Source organism: Hirundo rustica, chromosome 2 (assembly GCF_015227805.2).
Source record: "Hirundo rustica isolate bHirRus1 chromosome 2, bHirRus1.pri.v3, whole genome shotgun sequence".
NCBI classification, from domain to species: domain Eukaryota; kingdom Metazoa; phylum Chordata; class Aves; order Passeriformes; family Hirundinidae; genus Hirundo; species Hirundo rustica.
In genome coordinates this window covers 46930326-46952299 of record NC_053451.1, presented here as the reverse complement: position 1 = coordinate 46952299, position 21974 = coordinate 46930326, and the positions used below count along the sequence as shown (strand labels likewise).

At 40.8% G+C, this 21974-nt stretch overlaps 1 protein-coding gene across 7 annotated transcripts in view; it reads left to right on the top strand.

Annotated features, from left to right (window-relative positions):
- ATP8A2 (ATPase phospholipid transporting 8A2) overlaps positions 1–21974 on the top strand; it is a 315186-nt gene that overhangs the window by 210241 nt on the left and 82971 nt on the right. For all 7 annotated transcript variants that reach the window (XM_040057228.1, XM_040057232.2, XM_040057229.2 and 4 more), the window contains 3 exons: positions 1687–1748; positions 2091–2147; positions 6567–6674. In XM_040057228.1, the coding sequence (XP_039913162.1) occupies positions 1687–1748; positions 2091–2147; positions 6567–6674 (227 nt within the window). The remainder of the gene's footprint in view (positions 1–1686; positions 1749–2090; positions 2148–6566; positions 6675–21974) is intronic.

Sequence of the window (21974 nt, the reverse complement as noted above, 5' to 3'; positions counted from 1 at the left end):
TTGCAGTGTTAGTCACTAGTCTATCTGCTGCTGTTTCTTAGTAGTCAATATTGAAAAGAAAGCAGGGATACAGAACTAGCAATTTCTGGAAATTCTTCAGAGCCTGTCAGTTCTTTGGAGACAGCCACGTGCAGTATGATAGAAGGAAAACAAAACAAGCAGCTTGGGTTATACTATATTGACTAAATATATGGGGGTTTTAGCTGTAAGCTAGGCAGGGTCTTCATCAACAGAGGTCACGGTGTCAGGAACTCTTCTTTATAGGCTTAAAAATTTACTGATCCTGGAGCACACAACCTTTGTTTAAGAATGTCCAATCCAGTTTTTCAAATAAATTTAACAAAATTTTACTGTTATTGATGCCTGGAGAGGCTACCTAGAACAGAGGCTAGACAGTGTTAAAGGAATAAAGCAGGTATTTATTAAAAAGGCCTTCAAAGGATACACCTTGGGCACTACAAGAGCCTGGCTGACGCTACACCCAAGATAGATAACTGGTCACGAGTTTTCACACTTCTATAAGTTTTGGTCCATTTACACACTGGGGTTAATTGTCCAATTACAGCTTCGGGTTATGAAGTCCCATCCTCCTAGTTTGCTCTCCTCAATTCACCGTTGTTTATACTTTTTGCCATTTATACTGTTGTTTACACATGTTGCCTGAAGCTGCAACGGTGTCCTTGGTTCTCAAGCTGGAAAAGGACTGTTTTGTCTAACTAAATTGTGAAGAAAACTTGCTAACACTTTATATGAAGTTGTTATATACCAGTGCAGTACAGAATCTGGATAATATGGAAACTAAAACTTAAGGCATCATCATGGTAGAATCTGCGCACTGTTCTAGGCAGTATGTGTTTAGGAATGAATCCAAGGTTTTATCTTAAGCCTTTTTGTCCCTGCTGTTCATGTATTTCCCTATCAGTTGTCTTAAAACATGTGAAAATATCAATACTTATCAGACTTGAGTAATGCTTGAAAACTCCTGTGAGTACAAGTTCATTGGGCATTCGTGTGGTGGTTGAAGGTGTTTTCATACTTTTCCAGTTTGATTCAGCAAGGACTGAGAGACTAAATGACATTTGAAGTATTGCCAAGCTTGGCACTTTCAAATAATAGATTTACGTGTACGTACTCACCCTTGTGCGCACTTGGTAGAGAACGGGTGGGCAGAGACTGAATGCTGCTCAGTTATTGAACTAACCTCCAGTGAGATATACATGTTTGTATGTGTACTTTACAGATGAAACCATCACTGCTTTTCTTAATTGAGCTCTCTTTTCGCCACAAGTCAGTTGGTGTTTTACTGCTCTTTCATCACAGGCACGCAAATAATAAGTATTGTTAGGGGTGACAGTTAGTACAGGACAGATAGCAACAGAAACAGTGACATACCTCAGTTCTTACAGGCAAATTACATGTTAGGGTCTGGTGAACAGTGCCCCTTTTGCTAGGCCAGCTTCTGGCAGCCAGGACTATGGATACGTGCTCTATCCGAGCACCGTGTCTGAGGCGGGGCTGAGCACAGCTTCTGCACTACCATTACCTCACAGCTTATAAGAGTGCGTTTTGATGTTCAAAAAGGAAAGGTTGGGACCAGTTGTTTTCTCCTGAAAATCTCCTTGTTCTTTTGTCCATTAGGCTGGTAAACTGATAACAAATGTGATCTTTTTTATTGTCTTCTTTCAGATGCAGTATTCACAAACGGACAGGGCGTTGACTATTTATTTGTTGGAAACATAGTTTACACTGTAAGTTTGTGTATCCTAGCGATTTTTGAATGGTAGAATTTCTTTCCAGCTTTTTTTTTCACCATGGGAAAATGGTAAACCTGAAGAAAGTGTGTGAGTAAAATAAAATCAATCTGATGCTGTCTGTGTGATTTTCCCTCTTCCTTTTAAATTTTTTTTCCCAGACATGCACCAACAATAGCTCCTACTCTGTCCTTCCCCCATCCCCTGCAAAGTTCTTGGGTTGCTCCCTAAATAGTAATAGCTTTTTAGGTGTAAAGGGGAGATTGGACCATTAACACCTTGGAGTTTGAGAGTGTTAGTCATGAAGTTGTTTTCTTTTCTTTTTTTTTTCCCTTGCAGTATGTTGTAGTCACTGTTTGTCTGAAAGCCGGCTTGGAAACAACTGCATGGACAAGAGTAAGTACTTTCCAGTATTTTTTTATTTTATTAGCACACCTTCCTCCTTAATGAGCATTAATACAGATAAGAAGTACTAAAAATCATTTGGGACTTCAGAGTTTTAATTGGGTCCTTCATGTAAGGATAGACTGCTAAGCTTCCTAAGTACAGAATGTGAGAGGAATGAACTCATAGATCGCATGATATCTGTGATGAAAAAGGGCAGCCTGACAGAAGTGGGAAGAGTACACTAAAAGTGTATTGTCAACATCTCTACTTAAAATGAGGAAAATTTTGCATGTAGTCAAACATACCTCTGTAATTGCTTAGGAAAATGGATCAAGGAAATGATCCTTTGTACTCTGTAGCTCCTTCAAAATTAATTCAATAGGGAATGAAAGGTGTCTGCCCACAGATAAACAACTGGGCTTTGAAAGCATCTTTGAACAGGTTAAAAAGAATTAGTGATAACTTCACATTGGTTGAGTTCTTTTGGCTTTTTTTTTTTTTTGGGGGGGGGGGCGGGGGTTGTGGGGTTTTTTTGGGGGGGGTGGTTGTTTTTGTTTTGTTTTGTTTTTTTCTGAGATTTAGTGTAATAAGGATGTTAGTTAAAGAGGTACTTTGATTTATTTACTTGAAATGGGCAAGTGTTCTGTTACTGCTAGGTGACAGAATCCAGCAGGCCAGTGAGTTCCGAAGAGTGTGAGGGACAGGGAGGGGAGGGCTCCTGTGTTGATGAACCTTCAGTACCTTTCCCCTAGCCCCTCTGAAACACTATTTTTTAAAAATTTTGATGGAGTCCCTTTTTCTTCACACCAGTAAGATACTTTATCCAGTTTTCATGCCATGCAAAGAAACTCTGCCCTCAAGACTAAGATGTTTTGAGGACACACATTCTTATTCTACCCGTTTCTTGGAGGGTTTGGCTTAGATCTTGTTAACCTCATTGCTTCTGTTAGTTGTAAAATGGCATATTTCATTCCTCCCAGAGGAATTGTGAAGATCAATGAGCTGACATCTGTTCTGAATTTTAAGGATGAAATGTTATCTATATGGGTTATTTAATTGTTAGGGAGATGTTAATATTTTCTGCCCCATTCTCTCATCTGAAAATAAAATCTGAGTGTCTTCTACTGTTGCTTATGCATCAGTTCTGTGTTGTGCATCAACATTTTTAATTGAAAAATCCTTAAATTAAAATCCTTGTGCACCAGAAAGGCAGATAACCAAGTCTGCACTGAAGGCAAGGGAGCTTGTTTAGAACCTGTTTGGTTGTGAATTGTTTGATGATTTCTCTTTTCTTCCCTAGCTAGGCAATGGATGTCTTTTCAGTCACTTGGGGATAATCATAATCCCCTCATTTCTAAACTTCTTTTTAAAAGATATCATTACATTTAGTAGATACTGGAGCTCTAGAACACTGGCATTTTATAGAGAAATTACTGTTATTCACATAACAGTTGTTTAGAATCAATGTTTTATATATATATACTCCTAAATCCTGTCCCATTGCTTGGAACAGTGACTGTCATAATCTCAAAATCTGATGTTGGTTATAGTTTCAGCTCTGTGTGAATCAACACACAGAGAATCTTTAGGTTGCTTGAAGAGTATTAAATTTACAAGACCGGGTTAAGCCTCTTCTCCATCATCACACGGATTGGTTACAGGCAATTTGTTCTAGAGAGTGAGAGGGACACTGCCACTTGGGAGAGCACGGTGGTTTCAGCGGAAAACTTTAAATAAATAACATAGTCAAAGTGTTGGAGAGTCTGGTATATCCAGTAGGTAGTGTGGAAAGAAGGACTGTGATAGAAGTGGTAACATGAACAATAAAATCCACACATTGAAGCTGGGTGGAGTAGCTTCATGTTACATGTGGCCTATCTGGAACGCTGCAGTAGGCTTTCCCCCAAACACACACAGCTTTTTTCATCACTGCTTTACCACACTCTAGGAACTGTTTCAGATAAGTGGGGCACATGGGTGACCCACACACTTGGTCTAGTTTTTATGCAAGAACCTTGATTTCTTGTTTAACACATCTGATGTGCTCACTTCTGGTTTTGCATGTGAAGTCTCTGGGGTAAATGCAGTGGAGAATCAACAGTGCAAAGGTTGGTGCGGTGACTGTAAGGAAGATTTTCAAGGAGGGCTCTTCCAGAATGTAGAAGCTCTTTTAAAGGCAGAGAGGCAGTTTGGGCAGATATAGTAAGCCTGAGATAATGAGATGATTGGGACAACCATGAGAAGAAGGTAAAGACAGTATAAAATGAGCAAAGTCTGCTCGGCTGGAAAGGGTGAAGATCTGCAAAACTTGAAAACTGTCCTAGCAGCAGAATGGAAAGAAAAACCTGAGTGGGACCAAAAAAAAAAAACAAAACCCAAACAAAAAAACACCCCCCAAAAACCAACCAAACAAAAAAAAACAACTGAGGTAATTTCAGTAGTATAAATACGCGTCTTACAAAATAAGGCTCTATCTGAGATTGGGTTCTCTGCTCGCTTTTATTTTTACTGTTTTTTGTCAAAAATTCCAGGAGCTAGGGAAGCACCAGTCCAAGCTATCCTGAGCCTTCTGTCCACTTGTCTTAGAGGAAGGCTGTGGCTCAAGAGAAGGTGTCACATCCTTTTCAGAAAGCAGTGATGGTGCTGTTCTGCCATTGCATGGGGCTGACTTTTCTTAAAGATAACTTCTTGCAGCAGCCTTGCAGTACTTGGTCTTTGGGAAGCTGAGCACTACAGTTGCTCACTAAGGCCAGGTTTCTAGTTGGAATGTTGATGTGAATTGTGCCCAGTTTTCAGAAAAGTAGACTGAAAAGATAATATCCCTCTTGTCCTCCAAGCGTTTTTGTTTTTCTTTTAATCCTTCAGTTTCTTACTTTTGTTCACATTAAAACTGAATTGAGCATGTATGTGGGTATTTGGAGGTTTTTGTTTGTTATGTGTGGGTTTGGTGCTGGGTTTTTTTCATTAGCTTGTTTCTTGTTTGTTTGTTTTAAATAAGGAGTTGCTTGTTTACTGAAGTCAGATCTCCTGGGTGAAACAGAATAAATAGTAGTTTGAAAACAAATCTTCCTGCCCATTATGTCTCTCCAGGGAAGGGCCTATCCTATGTCTTGCTTATTATTAGCCCAGCAGCTTTCAGGGTTGAACAAAATTCCAGCTTTCTGAGAGTGCCTAGAAGAGTGTTCTTTCCATTGTCTCTGACATTTTGTCGTATGAATGCTTCTACTGTAAGGTAGCCTCTAGTTGATCCCAACTATCTGCCAGTGTGCCCTGGTGCTGCATGCTCCTTACTTGCTTGTTTTCACTGCCTGTGCTGGAGAAAGCTGTCCTTTCTCAGGATGTCCAGCGTTTGCAAATTAGGAGCAATCTTCTTCTTCTTCCAGAAGTTTGTACTTATCTCACAGCAAGCAGAACACAATACTCAGACACTTCTTTGATTCTCAGACATACTGTTAAAAAGTCAACAGACACAGTCATCCAGTAGGAAGTATAAAACTGAGAGCTGAAAAACCACGCTGTGTCCACCAGCACCCAGTATGTGAATTCATTCCCGTGTTCCTGGACTCATATGTAATTAGTAATTAAGATTTATGCAGGTACTTCTCTGAATTGGAGCCAAAGTCATCAGCCGCAGGAGTTGTTGGCATCCAGAAAAGCTGGAGCCAGTAATGAGCTCAGTTGCTTGTTACAACTGAAATTACTGGTTCCATCCACTGCAATGTAAAAGTAAAACAACTTAAATCACCCTGAACAGAAAAACAGTTTGGGTGTGTAGGAAAAATTGCTTTAATGCAACTGAAAAGACATTTGTGCTGGATATGTTCTTGGTCATTTAATAGTTCTTTTATTTTCTCTTAGTGAGTCTACAGACTGAAGAACCAGTAAAGATGTAAGCTGCATTGCATACCTATAAATCAATTAGGACAACTTTAAAACACAAAAAGCAAAGTTGATCAGTAGATGTTGATTGTGGTACTGTGTTACACAACACTGAATCTTCCTCCAGGGAAAGTCAGTGGTGTATATGGCTTATATATATACGCTCCCGTAAGGGACGTGCCCATGTGAACTTTAACCTGCGCCTTTGAAAATTTCTACCTTGATTTATATGTTGAATCTGGCATGTGCATGACAGGATACAGGAACTAGATGAGAAAAATAATGGTTCCAAGGAAAATCTGACGAGTTTTCAGAGCTCCAAATAAGACAGATTGGCTGAGAAGACTATCTGTCTGCTCTGCTATGTGGCAAAGATTAAAGAGAAGTGGTTTATGCTGTTTGAACAACCTGTGCTACTGGCCCCAAACCAAGAGCAGTGGACAGGCCTGAGTGAGACCGACAGAGACCTGAACAGGGAAACACTTCTGGGCTGGATGAATGGAGGAAGTGCCGTGTGTTGACTCTGCTTCTCTCCCTGTTCCTTGGCAGTTCAGTCACCTGGCCGTCTGGGGAAGCATGCTGCTCTGGCTCGTGTTCTTCGGCGTGTACTCGGCCATCTGGCCCACGTTCCCCATCGCGCCGGACATGCTGGGACAGGTCAGTACCCACGCCTGGCTCTGGGGACAGCAGCCTGGCTGTCGCCAGCACTGCTGCCTCCGCTTCCTCAGCACTCACACAGTGCTGGCAAAAGACTTTTACTCTAGTGGGAGCGCTTGGACTTCATATTAACCTTTTCTTAGTCCCTGTATTCATTCAGCCTAATCTCCTCATGAGCTCCTTTTCTCCCCCAAACTGACATCATCCATGATTACGTGCACTGTGGATACTATTTGACAATTCCCAATTTGCTGTGATGGCAGTGGGACTGGCTCTTTTATTAGTGTTTAATCCTGGCAAGATTTTGTGGTTTTGACAAAATGTCATATTTGGTTTGTGATTTTGTTTTGTCATGGCTTTGTTCTTTTCCATATGTTTTTTTTCATATTGTTGCTTTTTACTTTCATTCATTTTAAATAAACAGAATTTCCTTGAGAATAGAATGAGATGGTCAGAAGCAGAAGGAGAGCTGATACATTACTGATTATGGTACTGGAGGAATTCTGGATTTGTTCCTTTCATGTCAGCTGAGCTCCAGGTGGTAAATTTTTTCCTTAGGTATCATAATTTCAATCCCTGGTGAGAAGATCAAATCACAGGCCTGTCAAAATCAACTCAAGAGCCTTGTGCATATTTAAAATAGGGGTTTTAAGATTAACAATTGTAACAATTAAGGATTTTATAATTGTATGATAAAAAGTTATTTTGTAGAGGTGGAACTGCTTTCAAATTTACCAGAAAAATCTATTGGGTTGTAAGTTTAAACTTCAATGCAAAGATGTGGCTTATCACACAGAAAGAAGAAAAGCTATCTAATAATTTCAAGAAATTATATTGCTTAGGTTACTGCCCTTGTGTACTAGAAAATGATAATAAAAAAGTCAAGTGTTGGCAAGCCATTTAGATTTTTGAGATTACTCCCATGTTTGTATTCAACAAGAGCAGTCAGGCATAGTTTTGTTGCTATTCTGGCTTAATACATATTTTAATATTGTGTTCTAAAACGCTGAGGATAATGGAGGCTACGATACATTTTCATAGACAGCTTTTTACAGCCAAAACTGACAGCTGACAGGCTGGGATGAACGAGTAAGGGACTGACAGACAAAGCCTCAGTCCTCTGCTAGTATTTCATGGCAATCTTCACAGGTTTCACAGCACATACAGCAGCTCTAATTCACATTTTCGTATATTGGGAAGGAGTTTGACTTCTGTATCATGCAGAGTCAGGAACTTGTCCTCCATAGCAGACTTTAGTGCTGCCATTAACATGTCAGCCTTCTAAAATATAAACAATATGGTAAAATGTTACGTCACACATAAGGAGCCAAACTATGGGCTTTAGCTTGCTGTTTCCTTTCTTTTTTTCCAAAAGTGACCCTTATTTTTTATTGCAACTTAAGCAAAATTCATGTTGTGGTGGTCATCAACATTTGCTGCAGCATATAAAAACCACAGGTCTTGGAACAAAACCTTCATATTAGTAAGGCTTTGTTTTTTCTTAAGTAAGTTTTTAGAAAGTGTTTGTATTTAACCTTTCATTTTATGCTCTGATTTTCTGACATTATGACTTGAGAAGTGGTACTAATATCTTGCCAAGATGAAAATATTATCTTCTTTTTTTTCTTTTTCTTTTTTTTTTTTTTTTTTCAAATGGAGAACACACTTACCTTAACTGGTGGAGCATCCAGTCCAGTACTTGTGGAGCTGTGTACCTGGATCAGTAATTATCAATCTAAAATGTTAAGGATAAGTTTTCATTCTAGAGAGATGATTTTTGAATACTAAAATTCTTGGTTTACACCCTTCAGTGTGCGCTAGAGGGGATCAATATCATTCTACCAGTTTTCTTGTATTTTTGAGAGAAGGAGCAGCACTTCAGAAATGTGGGGTTTTTCTCTTTTATCCTTTTGTAAAATCAAGGAAAGCTCCCAAGGTAAAGGGAGCTTGTTTACCACTTGCATTAACTCCCACAAAGTCTCTTGAGTAATCGGTTGCTGTCATGAAACCAGCTTATGGTGAAATGAGCTGGGACTCTACTAGGCTCCAGTCAGTAAAATGAGTTGCCTTGCTGCTTCCTCTTGCTGTATTATTTTGTTCATTCATAAGTAATCAAGGTGTCTTAAAAGCTTTGTTCTTGTTTCAGATCTTGCTAGTGTGTTTATCTTCAGATAAACTGATCTCCAGGATATTTTAGATCCTTGTACTAAGCAAATCTTATAGCACTTGAAGGGAGCTGGTTTTAACCATCATTTTAACCAGGATTTTGTGCCATCAGTAGAAGGCACAGGAGGTGCAAAAAATTTTATTCTGTTGTTTCACCAAATGTTGACATGAAGCCTAGCAGACTTATGTGATGCTTTGTTTCTGCTGGGATTTGTTAAACTGTTTGCACTAAGTATTTCTTTCTCTTGCCCATAATATCTTGAGCATTCTCACAGGAAAATACCATTTCTCCTCCTTGAGGGCAAAGGGAAGCAACATACTTATTCTCTCTTGTCAGAGTCAACATATTTCTTCTCTTTCCACTACAATATTAATAATCAAATACATGTGACATATTAAGATAAAGCTGTGATTAAAATCTCAATAGGCCTTAATAGAAATTTTCCAATAGTATGACATCTGGTACTTTGGAAACAAACTCTGTCTGCTTTGAGGGGACCTTTTCAGACACAAAATTTCTCTTTGATAGTATAAGAAATAATAATGTAAGAACAAGAAAACTCTCTGGTAGCTCTCTTGGATTTCCTAAATTTTTAAATTTTTTTCAAGAGAATTTTTTTTAATATATTTACAGAGAACAGTGACACCGAGAAAAGTTGGTGCCTTTTTTTTCTGTCTTGCCTTCGGAGCCAAGGTGCTTTAATGGGAACCGATTGCTTTTGAATGGTCTCTTCCAGATGACAGTATTTTGTACAATATATGAATCCTTTCCCACCTTATGGGTAATTATGAGTTATCACCACAGTTTTTTGAAAGTGGGTAGATGTTTGTGTTTTTACAAAGAGCTACCTAGTTTGATACTCATTAACTGGAAGAAGTGGTACAGAAATGTGCCACTCTGAGGATGTGAGTTCCAATTTAATTATCATGTCCTTGAACTTATGGAGCTTGTAGCTCATAACCCAGTGGTATTTTGTTGATGAGCACATTAGCCACAGTCCTGCCCTCGTGCCATCTTGGGTATTTTGTTTGTTTGCCTGGGGATGGAGATTTGGTGCCCTGAAGGGAACAGTGATTGCTAACATTTGTGCTTATTTCTTATATGAATCATACATACAGTGTAAGAAATATGCTGCTAACGCTCTGTACTTGTATTGATTTCTTAATTGGAATTGAAGCGTACTTAGGTTCACAGTAATAATATTGCACTGTACGGAATTAAAGTCTGTGTGTGGGTATTTCTACCCCTGAATACCTGTACCTGAAAGCATGCATATGTGTACAAGAGCATGCTTTGAAAGTGGTCATGCTTTGAGTCTTGATCTAGACATTATCTAAGATGAAGAAAAACAGGTATCTTGTTTCCCCACTTTGAGCCGAAATATTTAGTGTTTTAAGGGAGAGTAGGGTTGAGAGGAAAAGGAGTATTCCTAATTGTTGTTACCATTAAGGAAATATCTTTAGGAAGATGAGTATCAGTCTCATTGTTTCTGCCTGGAGGAGTGGGGTTTTAATCTGGTTTTGAGAGAGACATGTGCTGTGGTTATTTTAAAGTGCAGGCTGGTGTTTCTAATTTTTTAGACTTCTGCTTTGTGCTGCATGTGGTCATGTGGCAGAACTGGGGTTTAACAATCATCTTGATCTTAGGATGTCATTAGGAGGCCCACCTCATCAAAACCTCTTGGCTGGAGGTTTTGAAATTGGGGCTGCTGTACTTCCCAGTTACCTTTATAGCGCTGCATTGGGGAGAAGACTTCTTGACTCACAGTCCAAATAAATTTTACCACCAGCAGAGCTGGAACAACTCTATGTAAGGGCCACTTTCATAGCTGTAATTGCAGGAGTGCTTTTATTTCCTGGTGCTCTGCACATCCTTGAGAGAAGATACTTATTTTTTTTCAGTTAAACTGTCAGATTCTTTCTGCTTGTGAAGACTTTTAAAGAAGCTGTGTGTGAGCTTTACCTGGATGAAAGGTGCTTTTTAAAAGATCCTGGTAGTGGAGATCTGTGTTGATCCTATATAATGTGACAGTAGCAAGACTTGCTTGTTTTAATGGTCTGTTAAGAACACATCTATGCCTCTTTTAGCAAAGCTTTCCACTCGTCTGTGTGCGTGACATTAGCAAGATGGGCTGTCCTTGACTATTGCACTATTGTTGGCTTTTGAGGAGGGAGGTAATGTAGATAAATAGTGTGATGGACTTGGGTTGCATGGTTGGTTTTGGAGTTGGCCTTCGATCTGAAACTCTGAAGTCTTGCTGATTGAGTTCTTACCAAAGCATGTGAGAAAACTTCATGGTTTTCAAGACTTGGAAACAACACAAAACAATCCCCTAAAATCCTGGAGGCAAGATAATAATCATTATTGAGGTGTAATAAACAGGTTTCACATTACTGCCCTTCCAAATCCACACTGCAAAGCTGACAGCTTAATGTACCTTTTTGTGCTTTGCTGAATATTTTTTTCTACATTTGAATTGTTTTCCAGAGGTCTCAGTTGTTGTTCTCTATGGCTTCTCATATTTCTGCAGTTTGGTGCTAGTTAGAAAATTGGCTGTTCTGATTGTGGTTTGTTTGTCTGCAATCAGTTGCACATTACATTGTGGTGTCAATGTTTTGGTTGGTGAAAAAGCTTCATCCAGCTGTTATGCACAAATCAGACTTCGCCTGCAGATTGAGGTCCTTAATGCCTGCTGATCATGTTTGTTTTTATTATTATGCACAGAGGTCTCCGTGGCACTTGATGTGGTTTTGGAATGCTTTCTGCAGTTTTGGACTAGGCTCTGAGCAGACAAATTAGACTAACGAAGCATGCATATATTTTTAAGCATCTGTTGAAGGAGTGGGTTTGTTGCTTTTATGAGCCACACATGGCTTTCAGAAATTAATCTCTCACTTCTAGATTTCTGGCATTGTGTTGTACTATGTCATACACCACAAAGATGAAAAAATGGAAATGAATTAATATTTTTATAAGTCGTGAATGTGAAACTAATAGATTAAGCATGGTTATTTTCTGCAGGCTAATTCCCCAAAACATGCCCCTTAACCTATTTGGCAACTTTGATGCCAACCTGTTCTAAATATTTCTAAAAGATGTCCCAGACTAAATTTCTCCTTAGGAAATATTTTACCAAGGCTTTAAAGCAGGACTGTATATGCAGCTGTGCCCAGCACTGTGCTGGCATTTCCTATACAGAGCCATGTGAAAATAGTGTTAAGCCAGAAGCATAAATACTCATTCAGGTTTGAGAGTTGGCGGTGCAGAGCGAGGCAGTCAAACTTCTCCAAAGTTTTCATGTGCTCCCCTTCACTTCTTAGTTCCTGCTCTGCAGAAGAACTGTGGCTAGCAGGTGAGTGTGTTAGATGGGGGAGCAATAGGAAAGGGAGTGGTTGGGAATGGTTACCAACAGGTTGTACAGGTGCAGAGGTGGTCAGATGGTTTTTCTTCAGTGTTGGGGTGTAACCGGTGACTCTAGCCATACTGTCTGGGCAATGTCAATTTGGAGGTCAGGTAGCCTTAACAAGTGTAAGTGCTGCTCAGTAGCTTAAATAAAAATACAGAGCATTTACACTTTTGTGCAGTTGGCCCGTTATCCCAATTTATTGGCTTTGGAGTGGGGAAGAGCAGTGTCCAGTAGCAAGCTCCTTCACTCAGAATGGAATTATCATTCTGTAGTAATGGACTTCAGAAGTGCTTCAGAAGTTATATCCTTTCTCAATTTGGAGTTCAGCATTGCTTCATGTCCCTCAAAATTTTCCCAAATAGCTTTATTCCTATATTTAGAAGTAGCAAAGCCTTGTTGCAAGTTTGTGGAAAGATGTTTGGAAGATATCCTATTCTGTATTTTCTCAATTAGAAACAGCTGGCTTTTAAATATACAAGAGCAGCTACTGTATTGTACCAGAGGCTGTATGTACTAATACTCATGTCTAAAAAGAAGTCTGTGTTTTGAACCCTGTTGACAACCAAGGACAAACTAAGAATGTATGATTTGCCATACTGGATCAGAGCATTCCTGATGTAGGCTGTGTTCTGCATTAGAAACTTAAAGAGGAAAACCAAGCAGCTCTGCAGTGTGGGTTTGTCATGTATGACAAGGGTTTGTGTGCATCTCAGAGAAAAAGCTGTTCTTCTGTTGGATAAGTGGAAAGCAGCCAAGCAGTTTTTATGCTTCTCATGAAGCAGCGCTTGGCCTCTGCGGCAGCTTTCGCAGATGAAGTTTGTAGATTGGCAGTGTCCTGCACAGGCTGGGCTGGGGGCAGCAGGAGAGGCTCTGTAGCCAGGAGGTTTGAGTCTGCCTCAACACGTTGTCACCGCTGAGCACTGCTCTTCCAGCTTGCCAGGTGTGTGAACCAGACACATTTCCAGCTGCTGTGAAGGCATCAAGAAATATCTTGTTCCTACATGGATGTTGTTGGCTAAACAGTCTGGCATGATGAGGAAGGCCATGACAGAGAGGACGTGAAAGCAGACCAGCATGCTGCCGTTCCCATAATTGATAGGACAGAAACAAAGGAAGGTGGCAGGCTAATTGTGTACAGAAGATGGTTTTTAAAAAACCATTTAAACTCATAGCAATGAAGCTGTGGCTCCTTTAGAAAGTAAGAGGAGCAGCAGATGGTATACATTCCAGAGGGCAGGAGGTGACTGTCTCTGAGTTGGAATTAGTGGTTTTATGGCTTACTTTGGTCACACTTAAGTCACTTTGTTTTCTGATGAATTCAGGGAAGCCCAGATAGCAGATACTTGGGGGTGGGTTGTTTTTACCTTCATTCCTTGGGGACAGAAGGGTCGTATTATGTTTTTATTTGAATTTACATGTTATAAAGGGGGTTTTTTTATGGAAGATTTTTTTGTTTGTTTAGCTGAATTTGTGCTCCATGCCACTGTTTCTTTCCTTCACCAGTGGATTTCATTTTTGTAAGAGACAAGCGTAACTATTTCACATGGGAAAATATTTCCAGATCAATTTGAAACATACCTTTATTCCCTTTCCTCCCTGAACTATATGTTTCATGAGATCATTTTTCCTCCCAATTGTATTATGTCAAAATTTGATCCAAAAAGCCCTGAGGAGTAGAAATGATCTCTCTCATATTGTTCTAAGGCTAGCATAGGTACACAGGCTTCAGGAGTAGTGAGGCTGGAAGGAGTACAACCCTTCCAAGTACCCTGGCTGCTGGTGTGGGTCAGCCTGTCCCCCATGGCTTTCCTGTTAACTCAAGAGCTGACAGCAGCGATGGTATCTCGTGCTGCTTCTCTATTGGCAGATGTGGCAGGCAAAAAGCAATTGAATGCAGCCACTTCTGAGAGTGCCTTTGGGGTTTTGAGTCTGTGCAAGAAGTCAAACTGCACCCATTTGGCTTGTAGAGTGTAATTTCTAATTTCTCATTTGGGTATTTGCAGCCCTTGAGCTGGTGTTTTTATAACAGTACTCTTGTCAGAAGGTATAGGAAGGAGAGTGTCTCCAGAGAGCTGTGTTTTCTTTGGATTCAAAAGGACTGATAGGAGAGAAAGACAGAATTATATAGGTGCTGTCCATAATATAATGCCTAAAGTGCAGAGGGGTTGGTTATGTTTGCATGTGCCACCACTGGTCTCTGTAGCAAAAAACCCAGGAGTGGTACCTCTCAGTAGGCAGAGATGATGTAAACCAAGTTTCTTTCACTATTAGGAGCTGCAGCCTCTTGCTGAGCATCTTGCAGAGTTACATCTTGCAGCTCTGGACACGTCCCCCTTTCTAGGATATGGCTGAAGGTAGTTTCAGGCTTATGGTGGAGTCAAGCAGGCCAGTGCAGAGAAACCTTGGACAGTAGTATTGTCACACACAAAAGAGGATAAGCAAGTATAAACATTCTTTCTCTGTACCATGGAGTGCTTTATGGGGGATGCTGGGTGAGGAGAAGGAAGGATTCAGTACAGTGGCTGAAATGTAGAATAAAAGTTAAACCCAACATGGCTTAATTATCCCAAATGCAAGATGTCAAACAGCATTTCTCTGCAACTACTACTTATCACTTCTTACCTCGTTCTGTATCTGGGAGCTGGCAGTTCCTTTCAAAAGAAATGAGCTAGAATAATATTATATGCAAACTTACTTTCATCATCTCATTCTCATTTGGATTGAAATGGTTTGTATCTCATGTTAGAAGATTTCTGAGAAGGAAAAGGATGAATACCTACCAGCCATCAGCTCCTCCTGTAGTAGGCTGTGAGTTGCACCCAGTACTGGGCAAAAGACATGCTGAAAAAATGAGTTTCCACAGCATATTTCCATTCATTTCTTGCCATTGCATGGGTGTGCAAAACATGTGAGTGACTCAAAGAGAAGATACTATGGTTGTCAGAGTGTCATTATATACTTTACAAAAAATGGCTGTCACATTTGCAAGGACCTCTTTTGTGCAATGTTTTGGAGTAGGCATCTGTCCTAGTAAATATCTGAAGGGTTTTCTTTTGGTAATTCTTCATCAGGACTCTGGTTCCAGTATCTATCTAAGCAGGATGTTATCCAGCAGTCCGTGTACATTCAGTAGAGCTACGACTGCTAGGCATTTTATTTCCAAATATAGAATAATACTTCCTGTGAGGTTCTGAGAGAATTTGTAAGAAAGATATACGAAAAGGGATGTTTTTAGGCTATTTCTATTTCAGAGAAGCATGAAAAGTAATTACTTGAAGGTTTACTTCAACGGAAGCTTCATTCAGGGAAAGTCTTTCCCAATTCAAGTGAAGTTTGTCCACTCTGAAACAGAAATCAGAGGGATTTCTTTGAAGATGTTACACAGTTAACTTTTATTTTGCTTCTGTAAAATTGGATATCAATATAAGAAGAAATTTTAAAACATGGAGGAGGGAGAAGTGAGTATATGGAGTAACAGACAGATACAGACAGATATCTGGTGGGGAGTAGAACAACTGAAAATAAGGCTGTGTCAATCAGGTACCTATACAAAGCTCTGCTATTTGGAGTTAGGCAAAATCTCATTTAGCTGGTGGGCCTCAGCATTACTGTTCATTCAGAATGGACATGAAGAGCAGTTCAATTCTTGAATCCCTGGCATCCTCACACAGACCAAAAAGTGTGTGAAAGGCAGCCACAAAATCCAAAATGTTTTTCAAAGACCCAATAAAAGTTTAGTGACAAGTGTATTTGATTTCAGCTGGAAGAAAATGTTAATGAGGAGCATGGACTTATATTGAAAAGTTGGAAATGGCCAAAGAGAGAACTGAGAGGGAGCTTCTAAGTAAAATTACTGAATTTAGAGTTAGAACTGTGAAGAGTAGGTGTGGTCTGGTCTCCTGATGTTAGAAGTCAGAAAAATAAGTATCTGTCATCTTTTTCTGTGCAAGCAAGCAGAATTGCTTAAAGCCATGTTTATTCTGCATCAGCTTCGAGTGAAAGTGGCCTGCAAGGGCTCAAGTTTAGCTGAGTGCTGTCACAGGCAAGACAAAAGTGAATGACAGCCTCTAGTGGACCTGAATACTATGGTTTATTTCAGGACCTGAAAGATTAATGCTTCTTCTCTATTTAATTAATCTAATTTGAATTATCCTCCTACAGCGTTATGTTCCCTAAGTCTCAACTTCTCATCCCTGCAGGGAGGTCATTGCTGGTCTGGAAAGCTGGGTTAGTTCCTGCTGTGCCACCTGCAAGTATTACTGGTGAAGGTCCCTGGCCATAACCCAGCGTTCATGTTTATGGAAGTCCCTGTTCTCTGGGACCTTCTGCCACTTCCAGGAGCTTTTCTGCAGCCAACATTTTCACCTTCTTTCCAGACATTCTGCCCGGTATTTTTCTCAAGACAGTCACTTCTTTTCACGGACCCTTCTTTGTGGCGTAGAACACCAAATACCTGATTTTCCTCATATGAATAATCTATATGCAGAAGCACAGCATTATGATCAGCCTTTCAATTGGGCATAGTGTGTCCTGTCTTTTAGTTAGGGAATTCAGGACATACCACTTCTGTTTAGTCCAAATGTTACCAAAATTTGCGGTCTGAGCGAGTTGCAGCTAGAGCAGGCTTCTACTTGTTTGTTCAAAATTTCAGTTTTTGAAAGGACATTGAAAGCTGTACACACACCCTCCCCCAGTTCTTTGCTGCTGTCAAGCTTCAATAGAATCATAAAACCATTAAGGTTGGGAAAGACCTCTAAGACTCTAGAGTCCAATCATTGACCCAGCACTGCCAAGGGTCCCCAAATGCACATCTGCGTGTCATACCTTCAGGTATGGAGACTCCACCACTTCCCTGGGTAGCATGTTCCAATGCTTGATGACCCTTTCAGTGAAAAAAACTTGTTCTAATATCCCATCTAAATCTCCCTTAGCACAGCTTGGGGCCATTTCCTCTTGTTTTTATCACTTTTTATCTGGGGTGAGACTGACCCTCACCTGGCTACAACCTCATTTCGGCTAGATGTGGAGAGCATTAAGGTCCTCCTTTTCCCTAGGCTAAACCCCCCCCCAGCTCCCTCAGCTGCTCCTCACAGCACTTGTGCTCCAGACCCTTCCCCAGCTCCGTTGCCCTTCTCTGGACACGCTCCAGCCCCTCAATGTCTTTCTTGCAGTGAGGGGCCCAGAACTGAACACAGGATTTGAGGTGTGGCCTCAGCAGTGCCCAGGGCAGGGGGATGGTCACTGCCCTGCTCCTGCTGGCCACACCACGGCTGATCCGGGATGCCACCAGACTTCTTGGCCACTTGGGCACACGTTGGCTCATATTCAGCCAGTTACTGACCTGCACTCTCAGATCCTTTTCTCCTGGGCAACTTTCCAGACACTGCCCCCAGCCTGTAGTGCTGCCTGGGGTTGTTGTGACCCAAGTGCAGGACCTGGCACTTGGCCTCATTAAACCTCCTACAATTGGCCTCAGCCCGTGGGATCCATGCTGTCCAGGTCCCTCTCTAGAGTCTTCCTGCCCTCCAGTTGATCATCATTCCCACTCAGCTTGGTGTCATCTGCACTTGATCCCCTCAATCCAGATATTTGAAAATATATTGAATGTGATTGGCACCAATATTGAGCCATAGGGAATGTGACTGATGACCAGGCACCAGTGGATTTACCTTCTTTCACCACTACTTTCTTGGCCCAGCCATCCAGACAGATTTTTACCTAGGGAACAGTGCAACCATCTAAGCCATGAGCAGTCAGTTTCTCCAGGAGAATGGTGTGGGAATTCATGTCAAAGGCTTTACTGAAGTCCAAACAGACAAGGCCCACAGCCTTTCCTTCTTCCATTAAACTGGTCACCTAGACTGTTTCCTCTCCTCTATATTGTATTTCCAGTAGACATCTGGTAAGTTGAACTCCCCCGCAAGAATAAGGGCCAGTGATCATGAGACTTTTCCCAGCTGCTTATGGGATATTTTTTGTCTCTTTATCTTGGCTGGTCACTCTGTAATAGACTCTGACCAGGGTATTTGGCTTGTTGACCTTTCCCCTGATTCTTGTACATAAACCCTCAATCACCATCATCAAGCTCTAGATATTTATAAGGCTCCCTCTCATACAAAGTAACCACACCAGCTGTCCTTCCTTGCCCATTCCATCTGAAGAGGTTCCAGCCACTGTAGCACTCCCGTTGTGTGTCATCCCACCATGTTCCCTTTAATGCATCATTAGCTTTCCTCCTATGCAAGGGTTTCCAGCTCCTCCTCTTTGTTGCCCATGCTGCCAGCTTTTCAGGGAGAAGCCCTAATTCCTACAAGACCATACTCATGAGCTTCCATGGTTTCTAACACATCAGTAAAGTAACCCTTGCATCTTTGCTGCTGCATGGATCTCCCTCCCTACCTCCACTGTGACATCATCCAAAGAATCTCACTAGCACACCATCCCTTATGGAATGCCACCCCCAGGCTTGTATCTGGTGAGCCTGTTTTTATCCCTTTCACCCTTCAGATCTAGTTTGAAGCTCTTTCAGTGACATCTGCTGATTCTTGTGCAAAGATCCTTTTCCCACTGTGACACAGGTGGACCCCGTCTGTTGCCAGCCATATTTTTGTGAATGTTGCTGATTAAGTGCTGATGTAGCATATGTATGTATCACAAAAGATTTTATTCATTTTCTCTTAACACTCTTCCAGTAGAAGTATATGGCTTCTGTTCTATGCCTTTCAAGCCTCATGTGTTGCATACAGTGTGTGAGAGATACATTCTATATGGGGTGATAATATAGGGGAGAACGGAGTTCAGTAGTCACATGGACATGAATGTTTGGACAAACATTTTTGGGCTCTGTCTCTGCCGTAACATATTGGAAGCACCACTTTGCTTAGCAGCATAACAGAAGCTTCCTGTATGTGATGTGTCCACAGAGTGCCTAAAGGGCTTGTTAGTGGTGGGTTCCCTTATGCTGTGGGTGCGGAATTTCAGATTCCTGAAGACGGAAATGGGCTGGAGACGCCTGTAGGAATGGCTTACTAAATATAGTGTGTGAACATTAACGGCTATAGATACGTTGTAACATCAGCTGCGCTCATCTGTTGTATCAGAGCTCTCTGCAAGGCCGGATCTTTGAGTAATTAAATGTTGAAGTCTGTTGCTAAACTGGCAAACTTGGAGTGAACAGAGGAAATAAGTTCTATTTAACCTTCTGAATTGTCATTAAGGTGATCCTGGGCTTTCCATAAATTAGGCTGGAAGCAGGTATGTCCACGTTTATCAGCCTGAATGCATCTGCAATTACTTTTTTACACCAGAATTACTTTAAATACTGCTTTAAGACAGACTACAAGAGAGGTTGTGTGAGAGAAAGAAATGTCAAGAGGGGCAAAGAGAAACAAGAGCTGTGGAGGACATTGCCTGAGTTATATTATGCTCATTAATTCAATTTGAGGCAGGAATGTGTGTAAATAAACCCTGGCAGCTGCAGCAGCTCTCATTTCTGCAGGGCTTTGGCAGGAATGCAGGGGCCAATGGATATGAAATCCTGGCTCTCTTTTGAGAAATTGCAGGCAGACAGCTCTGCAGCCAGAAGAAAGAACAATCTAAGATTTACTGAGAAGACGTAATCACTTAAAGCAGACTTGAAGAGTGTGGAGTTTCAGACATGCAGATTTGGAGGCAAAATTAGTGCAGACAAAAACTAAGTCATTGGAAAACCATGGGGCTTACCTAATTCTCCTGGGTTAACGGCATTATTCATGTTCCAAATATTCAGCCTCAAAATGGAGCAGGAGAACTGTAGCTGTACCATTAGGTGTCTTCAGAGTAACCTGTGTCTGGAAATTCACCAGTAATTGTCTGCAGGTAGTGTAGCTGTGCTGCGTACTGAAAGTCAGATGTGCTGACCACGTTAAGTGAATGGGCTTGTGTCCCAGGGAGTTTAGTCTTTGGTGCTCTTCCTGATACTGGAACACCAGGAGTGCCTGGAAGAGCATTCCCATCACTTCACGTGGTCCAAGAACGTGTGCTCCCCCACCAAAATATTCAGAGGACAGATCCCTCAATGGGTGCTGCAGAGCTCAGGATGGGGAGAGGGATGGTTCTGCAACAGTTAACAAGCAATGATGCATTTTCAGATCAGTTTTTCAGCTTTGTCTTTTTAAGTAGTAGAAGCTGCTATTTGTCTGAAACTGATTTGAATACGAGCTTGATATATCAACTACATTCAAAAAAAATTTTAAAAGGGGAAAAAACCAACCAAATAATGTGAACAGTCCATGACCAAAGGAGAATTCTTGGTTTTCCTGGCTTTAATCTAGAATTTTAAATAACAATGTCACCCAAAGCCAAAGCAGTTTTAAAGGCACTGAGATGAGTGTTTTAATGGCAGTATTAGAGATAACTATTAATTGATTATATTTTACCAGATACTTAAAATCTGACAGTTACTTTATTGATCTATAAAAAAGCAAGATTTGTTCCTCAAGTGGAAACCAGCTTCTAGTATAGGTCTTTTTGTTAATCTTGATTCCATTGTCTTCAAATATTTGCATATCAGAAAATTTAATTTTGTTAAAAGTGTGCTGGCGAGGGAGTTTGTGTGAAAACGAGGTCTAGTAAGGTCAGAACTATAGAGCAAAACATGCAAATGGAAGAACTTGACCTTAGCAACAATAATAATAGTGCTTAGTATTTGAATGTTCATTGGGTTTTAGAATAGCTGCTTTCCTTTGCAAATTAAATAAATTAGTGCAAACAAAGGTATTGATGTATTTAATGGTAACATTTTTCATGTAACGAAATTTGTCAATAACACTTTTAAATTATGTTTCCTAAATAGCACTTTGAAATATTTATGTACTGTGACTTTCCCACTGTCTCTTTCTGTAGTACAGGCACCTATGTATGGCAGATGATAAGCCAGGAGGCATCCAGGGGGTGTCACAAACAATCAGATTAATTATTCGGATTCTGAACTGGCAGCTACTTTGTTAAATAGCTGTGTCTGTAGCAGAAGCAGAGTACGTGCAATACAGTGATATTGTAAGTTTTTCTTACTACTCTTCAAGGGAATCCATGAACAGAACAGAGGTTTTGTGCCTTGGAATTTGGAGAGCACTGATGGACATTTGGAAATATAGGTCATAGAAACAGGCAGCCCAATAGTTGAGCAAGGATAGACCCTGTCACACATAACCCTGGCATTAATTTTGTTGGAAGTGGCAACATGCAGAAGTTTACTGGTCTTTCAGACTGTTTCATTATAAGCTTGTCATAAATCTGTTTCTTTTCCTGTGGAAAGTGTCTGCTGGAGAAGCGGTGGTCAAAACTCAGGGCCAAGTATGTTGTTTTATGCTCCCCTCTATTTTAAGCTGTTGTTTACATCCAGTGTTGTTATTGCCCCTTTCAGCCCAGCTCACCCTTGACACTGCTAGCTTCAAACATCATCTAATGTGTGATTTAGCAATAGAAGAGCAACAAGATCTGCTCACACCTGCTGTCTTTCAATAGCTGCCTCTGGGTCAGTAGCCTCTGGCTGGCTTTGCCATTCTTGAGAAACTTGAATTTTAATCATTTGCTCCTGTCAAGAGCAGCATAAGGAGCACTCTTTCATCAGTTTCAGTGCAGTGAGTCTGAACACTCATGTCCAAGTCCCCTGGAAATCTCTGCTTGCTGCTACTTTTGGCTGGAATAAAATCAGTCGTGATTTGTATTCTGCCTCTTGTGGGCTTCT